A 19,615-nucleotide genomic window follows, 5' to 3' on the forward strand; every position below is an offset into this window, starting at 1 on the left:
CGCAGTATTTTAGGCTTCATACCTCTCGCAGTATTTTAGCGGAAGAATTACAAATAAATCAATCTTGCATATCCTAGTATCATATTTCAATAAGACAAGACACGATGCAGTTTTTATAATTTCAATAAAATATTCTAGTAGTCCCTTCGGGGACATCCGATAAAATATTCTAGTAAATAAATCTTATCTTTAAAAAAGAATTAATCTTGTGAAAATATAGTATTCGTTATAAATAAACAAAAATAAGGCTTATAAAAAAAAAAAAAAACAAAAATAAGGAATAATTTTGTATCCAAAAAATAAAACAATCTTTGTTTAATTCCCTCTTTCTATATGTCCTCCATCCTACCAGAATTCATTTTCACATACTAAATGCTGTAACAAGGGAAAACAAAAATTAAACGAGATGGTTGCAGCAAGTTTGGTCTCATCATATATTCCATGTAATATTATACAATCATTTGTCTTCAAATATATCTAACAAAAATATCAAACAGAAAAAGAAAAGGGGGCGCGAGTAAAAAAGAAGGGTAACAAAGAATACGATAGGTTGATCATTAAACAAAAATTCCTATTTAGAAGGGAATTCCAAGTAGTTATCTGAATAAAGTAATCAGAAACATTGATGCATTTAGTCAATGGCAATGATGAGAAAACCAACAGATACATACATGAGAAAAACAGGGTAGAGAGCAAGAGCTTTTCTTCTGGGGTTGACTGCAGAACTCATGAAAGGATACGCAGCCCAAGAGCTCCACGCCAATGTCACACATACCACTACCACTTTTACTATAACATTGTTCTTCAACATACAAATTAATGCACCAACATCAAGAGGGAATAAGCAATAACCGAGCAGACTCAGACTCTGGAAGAAAATAATGTGTCCACCCTGAAAAGTTGAAGAGACGAAGACTAAGTCAAATATATGCTCCTGCCCTTTTTGACTCTCAATTAGGCTACCTTATGATACAATTAAATCTTCCTTTTTATACATCAAAACAGATACTCCCTCCGGTCACTAATATAAGCAAAAGTTCACTTTTTAAATACATTGAATGATTAATGCATCTAGTCTTTATTAAAGACTAGATACATTAATCATTCAATGTATTTAAAAAGTGAACTTTTGCTTATATTAGTGACCGGAGGGAGTATTTTACAACACCTCGACAAGTAAATATGACACTGAAAAAAAGTTAAAAGCTCATAAAATGGTGAGATGAAAGAGAGAAAGAGGCTATTACCAGAAGCAGGACATTCAATGTCAAAATTACAGCACCAGCAGCAAGTAAGGCAAATGCAACCGCAAAAACCTCAGACTGAGACAATAAAAAGAAAATGTTAGAAAGAATATGACTAAAACTGACCAAATTCATTTGACAGGTCGTGCAAATAATGTAGAAAACAAGAGTAAAGAGCTGCAAATAATGAGCAGAATATATAGTATAAAAGACAAAGGAGCCAACTTAGAATTTGAACCCCCCAACAAAAATGAAAATTCATAGTCCATTTTCTATAAATGGTTAGTACAAGAGCAATACAGGAGTGAAACTTGGTAAAATTATACACGCTATTGGCTCTCATAAGCCAAGCACTATATCATCCCCCTCAAGGCCTCAACAACCCTACAGATTCCAAACTGAAAGCTAACTTTGCATGGTCCCAGCAGAAAGGATAAAGGGAAAACAAGTCAACAAGCAATCCGACTCATGGAGAAGAAAAAGATTCTATTGATAGATACGACTATTTAATTTATACTATGACATCAGCTTATTTTGGTGCTCCCCTGTGCTGAACGCCTGAAATAATCATCCTAATAGTTGGATGGTCTTGGGAAATAGCAAGTCTATTGATACTTTACACTTTTAAAGCCATCACCAGCTCTTACTTGCATCTATCACAGCCAATGAGTTATATGCTTTATAGAACTGAATGGCACGTTAGAGGGAGAGGGAAGCAGGCAGCAATTCTGAAAACTGTTGGCTACCACAGTTCTTGTTTACTAAAAATCCCATCAAATGAAAACTTCAAAACTAAGTACTCCAGCTATCTAAGGAAAAATTCAAAGAAAAACATGTTGGGTTATTTTAAAACTTGGACTAGCCTAGTCAGATTAATTGTACCTAATACTCAAATTATTTGATGGCAAAATATTGGAACATATTGTCATTACTAGTATTCCGGCTCCACTTAGTGGGATAAGGCTTGGTTGTTGTTGTTGTTGTAGTATATTTTAATCGTTAGTCCCAATTATGTAGTTTATATTATTGGATTTGAATGAGATAATTATTGTGAAGCACTTTCGGTAATGGGTGAATGCGGAAGGTCTTATGTGGACTAGCTATGATGGATAAGCGAGTCCACTCATCTAACACAGAGAAGCCCCTATTTCTTTCCATTATATGGTATAGCTGTCCCATTTAGGCACACATATTTCATCACTAGTGGAATACAAATAGTTTTTTTCTCCTCACTCACACACAACAGAAAAGGTTGCAAACAGATCAGGGACTCATTCAAATCTGCACATTCAGGTAATTCTGAACGTATTTGTAGTTAGGCTCACTATATGTTCATGTTACGATTTAGGATTAGGTATTGTGTTGATTGATTTTATTGTTTTCAAAACCCTTCCCTGAGTAGTTGCAGTTGGTCATTTATGCCAATGCAGAAAACTTTATCGTTTATGCCCATGCAGAAAACAAATTATGCATTTCTAGGTAATGAGGGTAAGATCACAGTACCATCTTTGCAAGAGATGACGAGTCGCATGCATTACTAATCTATAGGGAGACAAAACTCTACAAATGCACAACATTACTTTGAAAACTGCAAATACAAGTTCAAAAAACAGTTTTATAGGAAGTCAGAGAAAGAATACGGCCAAGTTATATTTCTATCAAAATGCAACCTAAATGTTTTTTGGAAAGGCAAATGTTAATAAATTGTTAGATGTTAGCGGAGAGTGGGATTTGAATCTTGCACCCTTATGACTCCAAACTCCCAACCACCAAGCCATCCTTATAAACATATATACAGACAATTAAAAAAAAACAGGGCTAATAAAGTTTTTACTTCTCTAGGGCTAATAAAGTTTTTACTTCTCTATTTTCAGAATTTATATGTTCCAATCCCTTTGGTATAAATTCGCGCAGAGAAAGAGAGCGGTGAATATATAATCAGTGTCGACAATAAGTGAAGAACTACATAGCAAACCACAAATTGAAGAGAATCTGAGCAAGAAATTCAATTTATTATGAGTCCGGATAAGAGCATAATTAACAACATAATGACTATTAACATTTATTATTAGAGAAATATCTTGAACAGACACAGTTCTACATATCCGAGCTGCCTTTGGCTGGGTACCAAACAATCAATGTACCCGAAATGCATAAGATCATTGGCTTAATGCAACACTGAATTGATCTGCTATGTCCATATATAATAAATGTATCTAGATTCAAGTATAATTCTAACAGGATAGCAACTATCTCATCTCACCTACTAATATCATGAGCATTAACATTAAAGTCAACTTCTACAAGAAAAATGGAGATTATCCGCATCGAAATACCGCACAGGAACCATTTACTATATCCAATTTCCTAGTTACATGGAAATTTCGTAAAGAAAGAAACAAATGCATATACAAATAAAGAAAATCATTCTAATCTGAACTGAATAGGAACAATCACTAATCTTCAAGATCTAGATCAATTACTATAACAACCTTCCACATCAACATAATATCAGATTCTTAATCACAATTATCGATACATCAATATGAACAAAATGATAATGTAATTCATGATCTGAATAGAATCATACCTTTTTGACAGAAGCAGACCAAGAAAGAGTGAGACCTAAGAAAACAATGAAGAAGAAAGGTCCCCAAAGATCCCAATCACGCAAAGCCTTACCAGGATCTTCACGATTAGGGTTAGGAAAAACAACGAGTTTCAAATTACTAACAATCCTGGAGAGATCTCTTTTGACAGTATCCCAAACAGGTTCAGTCAAGGTATTGGGAGCAGGTCCGAATCCGGAGGTAGAGATATCAGGTCGGGTAGAAGAAGGAGGAGGAGGAAGAGGAGGTAGAGAAGAAGAAGGGGGTTTTGGGAGAGAGGGGTGAGAAGAGGATTTGGGGGGTGCAGGATTAGGAAGATTGGAATTGATGAAAGGAGAAGAAGTGGAAGAAGTGACGGGGATTGAAGCGCGTGGAGGAGATGGTGGACGAGCAGGAAGAACGGTGGCCGGAGAAGCGTAAATGAGATTTTCGATCTCGTCGATGTCAGATTGGGATGATGCGTGAAGGGGTATGGTGTCGCTGTGTGACATTTTTGATTCAAACGAAACTCTCACGCAAACAAACTGAATCACTTTCTTCCTTTTTTTTCTTTCAATTTCAATTACACTACTCGCTAGCTAATGCACTACGCACCCTTTTTCTTTCCTCTCTTCTTAATTTAGCTTATGTGTTAAGTTTTCAAATTAAAAAATCAAATCAAATTGGCCAATGTAAATGCCAAATTTTAGGGCAACACGAGCATTTAATTAAACTCTTGGTTCTTTTAATTTATTTATTTTTTGTATAAGCTTGGTTCTTTTCATTTGATTTTCTGTTAGTGCATTCATTTAAAAAAAGGGTTAAATATATTTTTCATTTTTATAATTATGTCAATTTAAGTTTTTAGCCTTTGTTCCTTCAAAAAAAAAAGTTTTTAGCCTTTACAAAAATAATATATAACATGAAAAACTTTTGTTCCATCAATTTTATGTTATTAATTGTAGTCCTCCACATTTGAATATCTAATAGAAATCTATGTGGCAAGTGTGACAAAAATAATATATAAAATGAAAAACTTTTGTTCCATCAGTTTTATGTTATTAATTGTAGTCCTCCACATTTGAATATCCAATAGAAATCTATGTGGCAAGTGTGACTTTTATTTATAGTAACATTAACATAAGGTTTAACTTAGTTTAATTTATTGCTAAAAAAACAAAAAATTTATTTAATTTAATCTTTTATTTATTTGGATTATCGTCTACACTCACGAACCCACATTTTTTGCCGATGCAAAATCCAACACAAAATCCAAAAACTCCAATTTGTAGCTTCGCCTTTTCACACATTTTATCAAAATAGCTTGCGATTTACGATAGATTTGAGATATATAATATAACCTTTCAAGCTTAAATTATGGAAAATTTGTGTGGACTTTTCTACTGTCAAGAAAGGCATGGCTTTCTATTTTTAAGAAAAATCATAATCACGTTGTTTTGCATTGTTTTCAACAAAATTGGTTGCAATTTGTCAGACATCACTCACAAAGGCAGGTGTGAATATAATTGAGGTCGTATTGTCATTAATGGCAGTGTCTTTTTAACCCTCTCTATATTTAGGTTTACTTGACATGTCTTAATACTACTGCCTCAGAGGTAGTATCGATTTTCGCTAAAATAGAACCTGAATTTTTGTCTCTCCAAATTCTAATCTTGTAAAACTATTTAACTTTTATGAAAATATCACAAAAAACCAAAGATATATATGGTTTCCGGTCTATTAGACTGAATCAACTAAATCGATCCAGTTTTATTTACCCGGTGTCCAAGAAACATGCTTGTAGTCTGGAACTGCAAAGAATCTGATACAAGTCTGAACATCAATATCCAATATGTAACCACGTCAAAAAGATAATACATATCATTGAATTTATTCACATACACCATATGAATCCATCTCCAGCACCTCATCTACTCTTATTCATACTACATCCTTAGTATAAAACATCTAAATTGTAATCATTCAACTGCTCGAGATGTGTATTATTCTGTAGATGAAGTGTTGAAGGAATAGAATAATAAACCACAATTGGTTCATATGAGAAGATGTTGTGTAAAATAATGAGATTAGACCTCAGACTTCCACTATTCACCTGACCATGAATCACTAGGAAAAAAACGTTTATCCCATAACTCATGCCAGATATAGAATGGCAGTACAATAAATCGGCAACAAAAATTCTAATCATTATGTAAGTTTTCAAAACTGGGTCTCTTCCCCTGTGCCGCTTTAGAAGATTTCACAAATTATACTGATTCCTTTGGTTTACCTTATGATATGAGAGGGCTTAAAACATCCCACCAGGGGTAATGGCAACAATGTAAAATGATAGAATGGTAAAGTTAAAAAGTCGTTGAATAAGATTTGATAGGCAAACCAGTTTAAGGCTTGAGAGAGAGAGCGAGACCAAATTTGGCAGGTGAACCAATGATTTTTTTGGAGTCATACTCGGCAGATAGGGTTATGAGTGAATTTGGCCTCCACGCTCGTTGGCATTGGAAGGCAGCTTTGCCATCATCGCTGAATCGAGTCTTCAAAACTGTTTTTGGATCTATTAACTGTGAGGTCCCAAAGGTAAATCTGTTCTCAGAAGAGGACAACCTGTGAGCGAGTTCAGCAGCAACTGTTAATCCATCTGGGCGGTCCACATAATGAATGTAAGATGCCTTCAGAGACTGTCCTTTATCAGCCCTGCATAAACAGTGAGTCCATGTTTTGTTACCCTACCAAAGTAAGTAAACACATTTGCTGAATCCTACAACTTCCGAAAGAAAAGACAACTTTCACATACTGTGAGCAAAAGTAAGACACTAAAAAAAAGGAAAAGTAAAGAATATACGGTCCATCAATATATACGCACATGGATATCCCTCTAAACCTCCGTTGCATTATTTTCTGTAAAATGTGTAGCTTCTATACATGTGTCATTTAAAAATAAATAAGACTTGTACAAACAATTTTTTTGGCGCACTTGTACAAATAATTTACGACTGATGAAGAGATGTGGTAAACAGTAAAAACTATCTCCATATATCAAAGGGGTCTGGTCTAAGGCACATTGCGTTGAAAATGGTACATCAATTATTCCTTTTCACTAACCGTTGATTTATTTGTTTAAGAAAAAAAGGAATGATAGAGATTAGTCTGTATCAAGTTTTCACAACAGTTAGTGACTTTTTATTATAATCAAACGGTTATCAATGAGGGAAATATTGGTGAACCCTTTTTTAATCGGACTTAGATGCTGCCATTCAGAGGTGTTCATCGTGTGATATCCTCTCTCCAAAATAATAATCGAATAAAAGAATTGAAATATCCCAAGGTTCGTAGAAAATTTAACGCAAACCATACAATTCTCTACACTGTTATAAGATTGCTTATCTGCAAAACTTAAAGCCAGAAGATATATGTGTGGGTCTTCGTTGATGAACTGTGGTTTTAATCAATTTAGATTTAAAAGTTAAAAAATAAAACCTATTAATACCCTTAAGTCCAGTGCGATGCAATTAGTTCAGCTCAAATCTTATGTAGCAATCAATCATAACTTTTCTGTTCACTACTATCAACAATTGGACAATAATAGATTCAATAATATTATTCTGGGCAAAGATTTAAATAAGGAAAAATAGGTAATTGGAAATTCATTATATTTTCTACAATCCTAAAACCATTATTAATGTAATTTACCCGTTTAAATATTTGTCTAGAATATGACGAGAATAGATATCGACCATTTTCTGTATAAAAATCTTTAAATAAAAGTGAAAACAGGGTAACACCCACATAATGATTAGTGAAACCATATCATGTTTCTTAAACCAAGGAAGCCCTTTACTTTTTTTGGTTAAAAAGTTCCAAATAACAAATTATGATACTGAACCGTGATATGGTTTATTGAAGGCAATGATATGGTTTCTTTGGTTTAAGAAATATAACGGGATATTATGATATGAATTATGATACTTAACCAGGAAAATAGTACTAACAACACTCACAGCATAAGTGTTGCAGAGAAATCTGGTTTATTGAAGGCAATCCCGGCATTATAGTTTGAGAATGAAGCAGAGGTTGTATCGAATCCAACTTCAGCACCCATAGATATATCTTTGCTTCCAATTGCAGCAGAAAGCTCCAATTGAGGGGCTGGGTTCAAGCCAATACTTGAATCAATAGCTGCATGAGGATGAAGATACTGCACATCCAACTGACATAATATTCCACAGTGAGATGCGTCGTAAGAATGCCAAAGTAAATACAGTGCATATGTCTTGCTAACCATACGAAAAGGATCCTTTGCATGAAGCTGAACCTCACCAACATTATGGGTTTTGGTAGGGTAAAAAATTGTCAAATATAGGAAGCCACACTCCATGACTGGAATGGCAGTTTCACGCAGTTACTGCTCAAGTAAAATCATTTCATCGGTGTTACAGTTATTAATGATTGCTGGTAACTTTAACCACAGAGACAATCCGTCTACCACATCCCACACACACACAAAATTCATATCTTTTAAGTTTAACTTAATGATATCATATATTTAGCTTATCAACTTGCATGTGAATCAACTATCACCAACATAATATGCAAATAACAATTTTCAGCATAACTTAAGGAATGCAGTCCCTTTTATTGACTAAAGAGCTTATTTGAAAAGCTTTATCATCATTGATAGTATGGATTAAATTCCAGGAGAGCAGTGCATTCATGAAATCCACAGAGATAGATAATTAAATGTAAGGTAACACTTAAAATATTTTCCAGAGCAAATACAAACACTGCATCCATAAATTCAGTCTTAAGAAACATGCATTAACATTAACATACATTGAAAAGCTAGATTTTACTCACCTTTCCTGACTTGTGATCGGGTATATTGAAGCTCAACGCTACTTTTTTACTATGGGAAAGAGAAACATCATTCAAAGTCACTTTTGTAGATACCTGATGAAGTAAATCACATAAACATCATTATAATTACAAGATGGTAAAAGTAAAAACTAAAATGAAGCATCTTACACTTTTACTAAGTTATTAACTACTGGTTTCAGTTCAAATCACCATACATAACTGAACCAGTTTTAATTTTTATGAAGTTGCAAAAATCACTGATCAAAATATTAAGAGAAGTAGCACTACGGGTACACCTATATTATCATATATAAAAGGAATAATATTTGATGGTAAAAAAATATCTCTATTTCTTACATTAGAGTCTGTATTGACTTTCACATCGACTGTAACATTTCCACTCTTGTAAAGCGTGTTTAAGTCACCGACAAAAAATTGATCCCTCTTTAACCCTGTGGCTGTAAGGCCCTGTAAAATGGAAAATTGAATTTGAAATAAGGCACATTACTACATCAGTTAGAATAACAGACTAAAAGCTGCTCCCTGTTTTACAATACATTAAAAAAATATAACATCCATACAAGTTTCCCATTGCCACAAATATGCATCCTCTTTAGCACCCATCTCCATGAGAATACATAAACGATAAACCACCAACAAATTCAAAGATGAATATATAAAAGTCGAAAAATTTATAAAATCAACTTTATCAAGGAAGGAAAAAGCAATATCCGTTCTCTCCACATTAGTGCAATATTTGACGGTACAATTCCATATGGTAGGAGGGGGTAGGATTGGATAGTCAACATACATAATGCGCAATGAAGAAATTTACAATACACAATGACTTCCAATGTTTAACATATATGATAATTGATATGTTACCCAAAATAGAAGAAACAGTGATTCTTTGTAAATAAAGATAATTCTATACTTTGCAACAATAATATTTGATTGTAACAATAATGAAAGAGTCAAATCAATGATGGTATTACATAAAATAAATTCATACTTGATCTTTGTTTTTTTTTTCACTTGATAGTTTAAAGAGAGAAAAATAGACAAATGGACGTAATTAAATTTTATCATTATATATAAAAAGAAGAATCATGTTAATATCGCATGCACTGAGAGACACACAAGCGCATATATGTGCGACTGTGTGATTGGAACTATGGCATATTCAAGCAAAAAGGATTTGAACACTCTACTGCAAAGAAAAAACATAATTATTGATAATCGTTGAAAAGTGGGGTAAGAATTACCAATCCAGTGGAACTTGGAATCGACAGGCTAAACTTGTGGTCGAAATTATAGTCCTTGTACAAGAGGTCTGCAGGCAAACCATAAAACTAACAACTTAGTAACATCAATATATTTTAGAATTTCAAATGTGATATAATGGGAAATATAAAGAAGCCGACACCCAAAAATCTAGATGTTTAACCACAGGTGACTGCTAATGATTAAAAAGGTTTCTCTAAAGGAGAAAACCTTTTCATACTCATTCTCTCAGAGCCCTGGCGATTAATACATCAGTGAGTTGATTCATTGATAAATTCTGCAATGTTGTAGGTTGATAAATTCTACTTAACTTAATCAAAATATTTTGGTTAAGTGACGTGTCTTGCATATGTGATGTATACTTGAGTGAGGGGCGAATAAGTAATAAATTGTAATCATCAGTGTTATCAAATACTGCTAGTGAACCATCAACCACTGCAATCTTCCATGCTGATATTCGACAACACTTTCCATATCCTAATGTAACTAACGAGGGATCTATTTAGGCTCTGTTTGGTTAAACAACTAATTTTGCAGCTTATAGCATAAGCACTTATGAATAAGCTATTTCTAAAACACAAGATAAGCTCGAATAAGGCCCTTAAACCTAAGGTTTGAATAAAAATATGAAATTGTTGTAATACCTCTTGCTCTTTTGCCAATCTCAGAAAACGGTGCTGGACCGTTAGCCATAATGAATGAGAACTAAACCCTGCAAATGCAAAACCAGAGTTAAGTTGTCAATTTTCGGATCAAACGTTCGTATGTTTTGAATCGCGATGTAATCTGCTGCGACGCAAATCGAACTGGAATCGCATAAAAAAAATAAAGGATAAATGAAAAAGGAAAGCGTGGACGGAGTTTCTCACTGTTTGTGGCGGCGACGACCAAGTCCTGGCTACTCGTTTCTGATACAATAGCAAAGTGGCCAGCTACTGCATTTTTTTATGGAGCTGCTGGGTTTGCTTTTGCATTTTTTTCACCGAGACTTTTTATTCATTTAGGGTTTTATTTGTTTTTTAACATTTACAAGAGGGTTTTAACTTTTTCTCAAGGCTATGTTATTTTTACAATATGGTTTTAACTTTTGTTGGGTTAATTAGTTTAATGGACATAAATCCCGTAAATAAATGGAGGGTTTGGAGTTCGAACTTCTTGTTTATATTATATAATATTGGAAAATGCTAGATATCAAGAATGGATTTTCTTGATGAATTCAAGAATGACATGGCAGAATAATTACCCTTAGATTTTAATCTTATTTATTAAAGTTTCATAAAAAAAAAATACATAACAACCACCACCCCATGATTTCCGGCCAGGCTGAGATTTTATTGGCTAACATTAATTTCGGGACAATTTCTTGATAAAATCTTTTTTGATAAATAGCATTGCTCTATAATATTTTATTTTTTTTATCAATTGAGTTAAGCTAATGAGAACGATAAAATTTTAAATTTTACTAATTGTTATATATAAAAAGTATAAATCTTTAAAATATATGTGTGTGTGTATGTATATATATAAATTACTATCAGTTGGTCGTTTTTACTGTTGTTTTCTTTTTTGGTTTGTAGATGAAGTGATAAGGGTCGCTTGAAACTTATATACATAATGGTAAAGTTTCATGTTTAAACCTAAATAAAGGTGTCTTTGGTATAACAATATTAAAATTATCCGAGTTACTCGCTAAAGACTTGCTCATTATCTATTGAGTTTCATATTTAAACCTAAATAAAAGTGTCTCTAGTATAACAATATTAACAACAACAGTCCATAATAAGATAGCCACCATGACTTTGAATTCAACCTCATACTTCCTTGATGAAAATCTCACAATTAAGCAAATCCAACTCAACACCATGTATTTTGATGATACTAGAATCTAAATTAAGACCATGTATTATTACTTAGGAGGCATTAGGCTATAGCACAAGCAGAACCAAATTGAAATCGTTTAAACTGGTGCTGGCAAAAACTAATGTCCAATGAGATCAGAGTTAATTACGATTATATTTTAACTGGGGACTTCTAATCTAAATAATTATTTCCTGGTCAATGGTGTTACTTGCTTTATAGTCAAGTATGGCGTGAGTTATGTCCAAGCCCTCCTTCTTCATTCATGCAATATGCCTACTTACGAAAAGTTGACCAAACCACTTTATATCAAAATCACGCAAACGAAACGAGATTCAACATACTGTTACAGCCAGCATTTAGGCTCAACTCCACCATCTCAATGTTGCTTTCTCACGCTAGTGTTCAATTAACTAATAATTAATTTGTGAAGTTACTCCATATCAGGCACGTATTAGGGACATACATTGAAAGATCCACACCGATCCCTAGTCTAGTTAATCAAATCATCACAATATTTCTCAACATTTAATAAACTTTACTTGGTAGTAATTAAGTTAACCGTTAATTGATTTCCAGCATATTACATAAACAATCTTAATTTCGTGTTAAATAAGCAAGTAGCAAGTTCAAAGAGTTAAAAAACGTGCTACGATTATCAACATGTTTTTATATTCAAAAAGACTTAGCGACGCAACTTGTTGCCCGCTTACCTCCACTCATTCGTAAACAAATTATTCTACTACACAAAGTCACACATTTTTTAGAAACCAAATGAGTAGTAAATACACATTCTTCTCGACATGTTATTACGATAACAATGTGAAGCTTACACAAGATAAAGTGGACAAAAGGAGAAAAACTGTGGTAAGGTGGGAAAGCAATATTTTATATCAATCACACTCTTCTTACAATAGAAGAAGTCAAAAGTGAAAGGGAAATCCCAAGAGGACGAAAAGAAAACCAATGCGTTACCTCTAAGAAACTTATAAGAAAAAATTTATTAATTAGTTTCATCACCACTCACATTTGCAAGCACTCCATAATTCACATTCCTTTTCTTTCTTCTTCTTCTTCTTCTTCTTTTGCCATTTCTGAATTGCACCATTCAACAACAACACAATAGTGGCAATGAAATCCCCAAAACCAAACCGAAAACGTTTCATGCTCTTATGTTTCATATCCATCTTCTTCCTCTGCATATTAGCTTCCATAAATCTAAAATTTGGTCGATGCATACTCTCAAACAACACAACAAACACTTCCACCTCAATTTCAACAAACGAACAACAACAACAACAAGAGATTCGAATCCTCATCGGAGTTCTCACACTCCCCGACCAATACCTACGACGACATTTCCTCCGTCTAGTATACGGTACACAAAACCCTGAAGGTGCAAAAATCGACGTGAAGTTCGTGTTCTGTAACATCACAAAAGAAGATCAAAAAACTATAATAGCTTTAGAAATCATGCGTTACAACGACATCATAATTCTCAACTGCACGGAAAACATGAACAAAGGAAAAACATCAACATTCTTCACAAGCTTACCAGAGATTTTCAACGAAACAGTGAATGGACCAGATTACCCTCCATACCACTACGTTATGAAAGCAGATGATGATACCTACGTGAGGTTAAACAGTTTGGTAAAATCGTTAAAACCGTTACCGAAGGAGGATTTATACTATGGTTTTGTGATACCGTGCGGAAGCATGGACCCTTTTAAACATTACATGTCAGGGATGGGGTTTTTGGTAAGTTGGGATATAGTTGAGTGGATTCATGGTTCTGATATACCAAAGAAACACGTGGAGGGTCCAGAAGATAAGGTGTTTGGTGATTGGATGAGATGGGGTCGTAGAGGATTAAATAGGTTTAATGCAAAATGGTCTATGTATAATTATCCTGATCCAGTTTCTGTTTGTAGTCATGAGCTTGTGAATGATACTATTGCGGTTCATTTGTTGAAGAATCAAGAGAAGTGGATTAAGACACTTCATTTTTTTAACCATACTGGTCCTTTGAAGGAATCCAACATGTATCATATAGCTTAGCTTAATTACTAGCCTTTTTGGTGCCATTATTTTAATTATATTTTTTGATATATGATGAAATAATATGATATCAAATTTCATTTTGGGGTGTTGTTATATTTTGTTGAGGGAGGAGAAAAGAGAGTTTTTGTATGTAGTTGAAAATTTATTTGATTTGTATTTGTGTATAGAAACAGGGGATTTTGTTGTGAAAGCAGGGGGATTTTGTTCAAATAAGAAAACAAAGTCGGTGACAATGGTACAATAGACAAAGCATTGAAACAAGTACTCAATACTGTTTCAGAATTCAGAAACCCTCTTGTTTTTGTTATACTCTGCCATTTTTCTGCAAAACATGTATGAACTTCGAGGAACTCTTGTTCTAATCTTAGTCAGAACTCTTGTAACAACTATCATTTATGAATATATATAGTTCATTTATTTTATTTAATATTTTTATATAATTTCAATTTTAGTCCTTTAAATTCATTTATCTCTAAATATTTTTTCGTTGGCCCTTTCTACATTACTCAAATGCAGGCGAACCAAATCTTCATATAGTTTTTCTATACAAACTCCGCCCGTTCTACACAATCCTTCGAATCGATGGAAGTTTGATAATGCAGGGCTTTGAAGAGCATTCAGTTGGTGTAATCATTTAGTACTCCTCTCCAAATAAATTATCCTTAGTGGGAATCTTTTTTTGAAATAACCGCCACGCCAACACCGCCACCTTCAATTGGCATTTCAATATCAATTTCACAGGACATATCCTCCTCATTATACTAAGAATAATGCAACATCTACATATATTGTGCATATCAAAAACTCAACAAATATCTCAGTTCCAATTCTTATATGAATAGCAGTCTCCATCATTGGTTTCTATTTCTTAGTGCATTGCCAAGAGTTTTCAGCATGCTCGGCATGACTGTATTATCAGCTTTCTGTGAGTTTTTTCTTTCTCAAACTTGAATTGGTTTATTCATTCATACACCAAACCTAGATCTTAATTAACCCTCATTGGAACTTGGAAGTAGTCCTAGGTGAATATTTGAACATGCATAATTTGCTTTTTTCTTCAAATCTTGATATAGATTCTCTACCAAAACTGATGAGCTTATGTTCACAAATATGACAAATTTACTAGTTCATTGCCCCCTTTGAATTACTCCAAGGAACAAAGTACGAGTCTTTCTCAATTCACAAATAAGTAGGACAATATATTAGTGAATTGAGAAAGATGGTGATCACTAGCTACCAAATCCCACAACAAAACTATACAATATCTTGCTTATTTATGGAATGACCAGCAGCTTTTATACTGCAAAAATTCGTCCCTGCGCTGAATACATCTTCTTCCTTCACATGAACATACATGACCTTGTTTCAATCATCATCCAAATCCAGATAGCGAACCACATGTAACATTCTTTAAGATTCATAGATAATTGCCGTTAACATAACATTACACAACATCAATAGACAAAGACTAAGTAGTAGCAAACATCATCAAATAGAGACATACACTCAAGGGAATGTCAACTATGAAACTTTTAACTATTTCAAAGGAAATTCAATAACAAACACCATCCAACGGTAACAACAACTAAGATAAATCGATCCTTCAAATAAAAAAGACTAAGTTAAATCAAAGATTTTCTGTTGAATTAGTTCATGACAGAATGAATAAAAACTTTCATTCAAGCTCACTTTATTCAAAATAATTTCCTAAAAGCTGGAAAATTGAAAACAACACAGATCTAAGTCTCTTTAAAATTCACTACTATATCCCTTGACAAGAATTGGCTTCTTAGCTTCATCATTTCCAAACTGAGCCAAAGAATCAACTTCAAGCATAGCATATTAGGATTTAATGTTGCTTCAACTTTTTGTTGCTCACCTGCCAAAATAAAAACAAGACCTAATTTATTTCACGGTTCTGAATTTCAAATTCTAAAGAAAATGATCATCATGTTATGCTTGGTTATTCTAATGAATACACATGGTATTTATATCATTGTAGCAGTACAAGCATAACATTAACTAAAGAAAGACTTTTTTAAGAGGCAAAAAGATAATTAATTAATTAATTACTACTCGAGCATAAGAAATGCGAAGGATAAAAAACAAAAATACACCAGTTTGGAATACCCAAATAAAGCACCACTTATACTGAAGCTTAAACATGCAGGTATGGTGTGCCCACCCTAATAATATTCATCAGCACATCCTATGCATTACTGCAGACAATTAAAAAGCTCACCTGAGGCTTCACCAATCAATTATGATGGTATAATCCTTCTGCTAGAACCATATGGACTGTGTCAATCTAGCCACCCCCACCCAATAGGATTCAAAAACCATTGTGATACGCAGTACAAAAAGCCCTTGTAGCTCAAATTATAACGTAGCTTACATTTTGCTAAAAGAAAAATTACCCTCTGTCTTATTATGTTGTGCGTATTTGGAAACCAATTGACACTCATTCCAAAATCTCATCACCCAAAAGTAACAAAGGAGATACAATCCACAAACAAATGTTCAGTTCAACCAGAAAAATACTCTCCGTCCCAAACTGTAAGCAAAAATTGGTCAACAAAAGTTAATGTATTGGTTCAAAATTTTGAACCAAATACATTAACTTTTGTTGACTAATTTTTGCTTACAGTTTGGGAGGAAGGAAATATTTCACAAAAGAAATAAAGTTAGATTGGTTTTCACTTTTCTTATCTATCTATCTATAAACCTACCCATCTAAGTCTATTGATGCGTGTAACTTGTTTCCCACTTCAACCTTTCATTCAATTATTATTTTATACTTATGTTTTGTTTAAACCATTTGGATGACAAACGAAACAATGAAAACTCAAGGGAGATTGAATTTCCTTTCAGGAGAATCAACTTCTAATTCATAATAACAATTTAAAAACAAAAACAAATTCATCAAAACCAGGAGATTGTCAAGTCTTTAAACAAAATAACCAACAGATAGTCATTAAAATATACAATCAACCTAAGCAGTCATAAGAAAAAAAGAATATTCACTCAATCCACTATAATTATAACAACATATACAAAGAATGAAAATTCAAACAAGTAAACCATGAAAGAGGAACTTACTTTCAAAAAATTGAAACTAAGCTCTCAACGTAATTGCTGGTTGAAGACCAGATTACTTGATTGCTAGTTCTATAATTATTGGTAATAGCTTTACTTGCAGTAATGTTTGTTCTCTCGACTTTGTTATCTCTCCAATTATAGAGAATTGCTCCATTTTCTTGACAACTGCGCTGTATCAATGTATTAGCATCCTCAAAAAGAAGCACCGGCAACAATTGAAAACTAGGTGCTAAGTCATAGTTTACTTGAAGATGTTGGTAACTAATTTTAAGGAATTGAGTCCAAGATTCTTCGGCCCCATATTTCTTCATCTGCCATATGACAAAATAGGTGTGCCTGTAGGAATAAGAAAAACAAAGATAGCCCCCTAGCACGCCAACAATTGGAGCTGCAGGTGGCAATTCATCGAACCCACAAGGCAGATTGTACTGACTGTACGTCTCAGTCCCCAGATCAAGGGAAACAATAACAAGTTGTTCAAGTGTAATATCCTCAAGATCATAACCATTGATGCCGTCGTGAATGGCTAACCAATTAAAAGTGCCACTACAATACACACCATTCGTAGAACATCCACCATTGGAGGAGCAAAGAGGAATAGCGGGGAAACTTTCAATACCTCTCCAAACAACATCATCACCACTCAAACTTAGAATTCTCACACTGCTTTTCGGTTGATTTAGTTTCTCTCGGAACGCCAGCACCTTATAAGTGCCTGATGAATTGTCACAACCAAACTTGAATGTGTAGGTGCCACGGCGCCTGACAGTGCGAAAATAGCCAAATTTTGGAGAAGTTTGTCTGGAGGCTACGTTCCATAAACGGAACCAGTATTCTTGATACTTACCTACGAAAGAATAACCATACAAACAGATTAATCCATCGCAGGTACCAACAATACGAGAACAATCTTTGTTATCTTTGTTGCCGTTTAAGGAATAGTAAGGATCGATGGAAAGGGAGAAGGAAGGGTTCTGAACTAAACAGCGAATTGAGTAGGGAATGACGCAGCAATCAAACTCAATATAACTGGCGTCGTCGTTGTCATCGTTGGCGTCATAATGGCATGCGATGTGATCGGTAATTAGTGTGAGTTGAGGATTTCGAGTTGATGATCTATTAAGGTGCAATTTCACAAAAGTGGAGTCCGAGATGAGGGTTTTCCAAGACTTACTGACGCATCTGAATTGAAGAAGAGATTTAACGGGAAGGAAGGAAAGTATTTCGACGATGAGATCGACCGGGACAACGAATGCCGACGTCGGAGTCCTCCTAGACTTTGCTGATTGTATATTCATGTCCAAGCAGCGGCGTACTTGTGCTTGAAATCGGTTCCTAATTTTGTATACTCACTGATGCAGTGATGCCTAATCCTAAATATTTCTGGTATATATATATTTTTAGGGAGAAATCTATTATTTTTTTTAGGGAGAAATCTAGGGATGGCAATTGGACCCAGGTCCGATGGGCACCAGCAAAAAATACCCGCAATGGGTAGGGTAAAACCCCGCTTTTATGGGTATGGGCTTGGGTCCAGGTAATTACCCGCAAATTTAGATGGGTATGGGTGCGGGTAAGGACACTATACTACCCAGCCCCGCAACCCGCATATACATATTTATATAATATAATAAATATTTTATTCATTTTAGGTGTACAACTATTTAATTTATTTAGCTATTTAAGGATAAACTTAAACCTAAAAACTAATACGGTAATCGTTTTATCCTTACCTTAAGCTCACGAACTACAAATTTATGATTTAAGTCAATTTGATGTTTATTTTAGCATGCACTTTTTTATATGTATTTTGAACGTTTTTATTATAATTTTCGAGGAATATTTTGGATGTTTTTTTATTTGGTTAAATACTACGATTTCTACTATTTTAATGAGTTTTTTTTTTTTAAAAATGGATCATAGTTTTATTTCAATTGTGATGTTTTTCAATGTCTTTTTATAATTAAAGTGCGGGTAATGGGTACGGGTATGGGCACTTAGGTACCCACAAGGTATGGGGAAGGGTACTAAAGTTGTTACCCACGAGGGTACTGATTCGGGTACGAGTATTTTTTACAATCGCGGGTATGGGGAAGGGTACTATAGTACCCTACCCATTGGGTACCCAGAAATCTATTTCTAGTATATTTGTATCCGGTACTCGTGAGTTTAACTCAGTTGGTAGGATAACGCATAAAAATATATTTGTATTCAAGGTCTGGGGTTCGAACCCCGACCACCACAAAAAAAAGTATATTTGTATCCAAGGGTTTACTTTAATCTGCCACGGCCCACACTATTTATTTATTTATTTATTTGACATTTATTTGCGATTTTTTTTATTTGTAAATATAAAATAGAATATGAGATGACTCCCTAATCTGGTTGATCAAACAACTAATAACTCATAGTAAGATAGTTTATAATGGATAAACTAGCTTATAGCAGATAACATAACAAATGAATTAACCGATTGAATTTGTAGTGTTTCGTGAAATTAGTCGTTGAACTAATTTATAAATATGAAATGATATATAAAGTATACATTTAATTTTTTAATTAATATTTCATGAAAAATAAAAAAAAAATTAATATTTCATAGGAAAA

At 33.8% G+C, this 19,615-nt stretch overlaps 4 protein-coding genes across 5 annotated transcripts; 1 reads left to right on the forward strand and 3 right to left on the reverse strand.

Annotated features, from left to right (window-relative positions):
• Window positions 1-410: 410 nt before the first annotated feature.
• Window positions 411-4,443, reverse strand: LOC146903150 (protein YIP4b-like). The gene is made up of 3 exons (XM_085731832.1): window positions 3,835-4,443; window positions 1,248-1,322; window positions 411-892 (listed from the first exon to the last, which is right to left on the reverse strand). Exons 1-3 carry the CDS (start codon window positions 4,342-4,344, stop codon window positions 632-634), a joined length of 846 nt encoding a protein of 281 aa, XP_085587958.1. The 5' UTR covers window positions 4,345-4,443; the 3' UTR covers window positions 411-631.
• Window positions 4,444-5,655: 1,212 nt separating this feature from the next.
• On the reverse strand, window positions 5,656-10,903 carry VDAC4 (voltage dependent anion channel 4). The gene is made up of 7 exons (XM_085731833.1): window positions 10,858-10,903; window positions 10,633-10,700; window positions 9,970-10,037; window positions 9,062-9,172; window positions 8,705-8,797; window positions 7,849-8,057; window positions 5,656-6,544 (listed from the first exon to the last, which is right to left on the reverse strand). The coding sequence occupies exons 2-7, from the start codon at window positions 10,679-10,681 to the stop codon at window positions 6,235-6,237; spliced, it is 840 nt and encodes a 279-aa protein (XP_085587959.1). The 5' UTR covers window positions 10,682-10,700; window positions 10,858-10,903; the 3' UTR covers window positions 5,656-6,234.
• A 1,829-nt stretch (window positions 10,904-12,732) lies between these two features.
• LOC146903152 (Galactosyltransferase family protein) lies at window positions 12,733-14,336 on the forward strand. Its single transcript, XM_085733533.1, has one exon. It carries the CDS (start codon window positions 12,977-12,979, stop codon window positions 13,904-13,906), a length of 930 nt encoding a protein of 309 aa, XP_085589659.1. The 5' UTR covers window positions 12,733-12,976; the 3' UTR covers window positions 13,907-14,336.
• Window positions 14,337-15,417: 1,081 nt separating this feature from the next.
• LOC146903153 (F-box/kelch-repeat protein At3g23880-like) lies at window positions 15,418-18,779 on the reverse strand. Of its 2 annotated transcripts, XM_085733537.1 has the most exons (3): window positions 17,254-18,779; window positions 17,009-17,173; window positions 15,418-15,788 (listed from the first exon to the last, which is right to left on the reverse strand). In XM_085733537.1, exons 1-2 carry the CDS (start codon window positions 18,304-18,306, stop codon window positions 17,144-17,146), a joined length of 1,083 nt encoding a protein of 360 aa, XP_085589663.1. In that variant the 5' UTR covers window positions 18,307-18,779; the 3' UTR covers window positions 15,418-15,788; window positions 17,009-17,143. The 2 variants fall into 2 exon arrangements, with proteins under 2 accessions (XP_085589663.1, XP_085589660.1); XM_085733534.1 differs by having other exon boundaries at window positions 17,009-18,779.
• Window positions 18,780-19,615: the final 836 nt, after the last annotated feature.

Source organism: Medicago sativa, chromosome 8 (assembly GCF_051527215.1).
Source record: "Medicago sativa cultivar Bolivia chromosome 8, Bolivia_mono, whole genome shotgun sequence".
Taxonomy (NCBI): domain Eukaryota; kingdom Viridiplantae; phylum Streptophyta; class Magnoliopsida; order Fabales; family Fabaceae; genus Medicago; species Medicago sativa.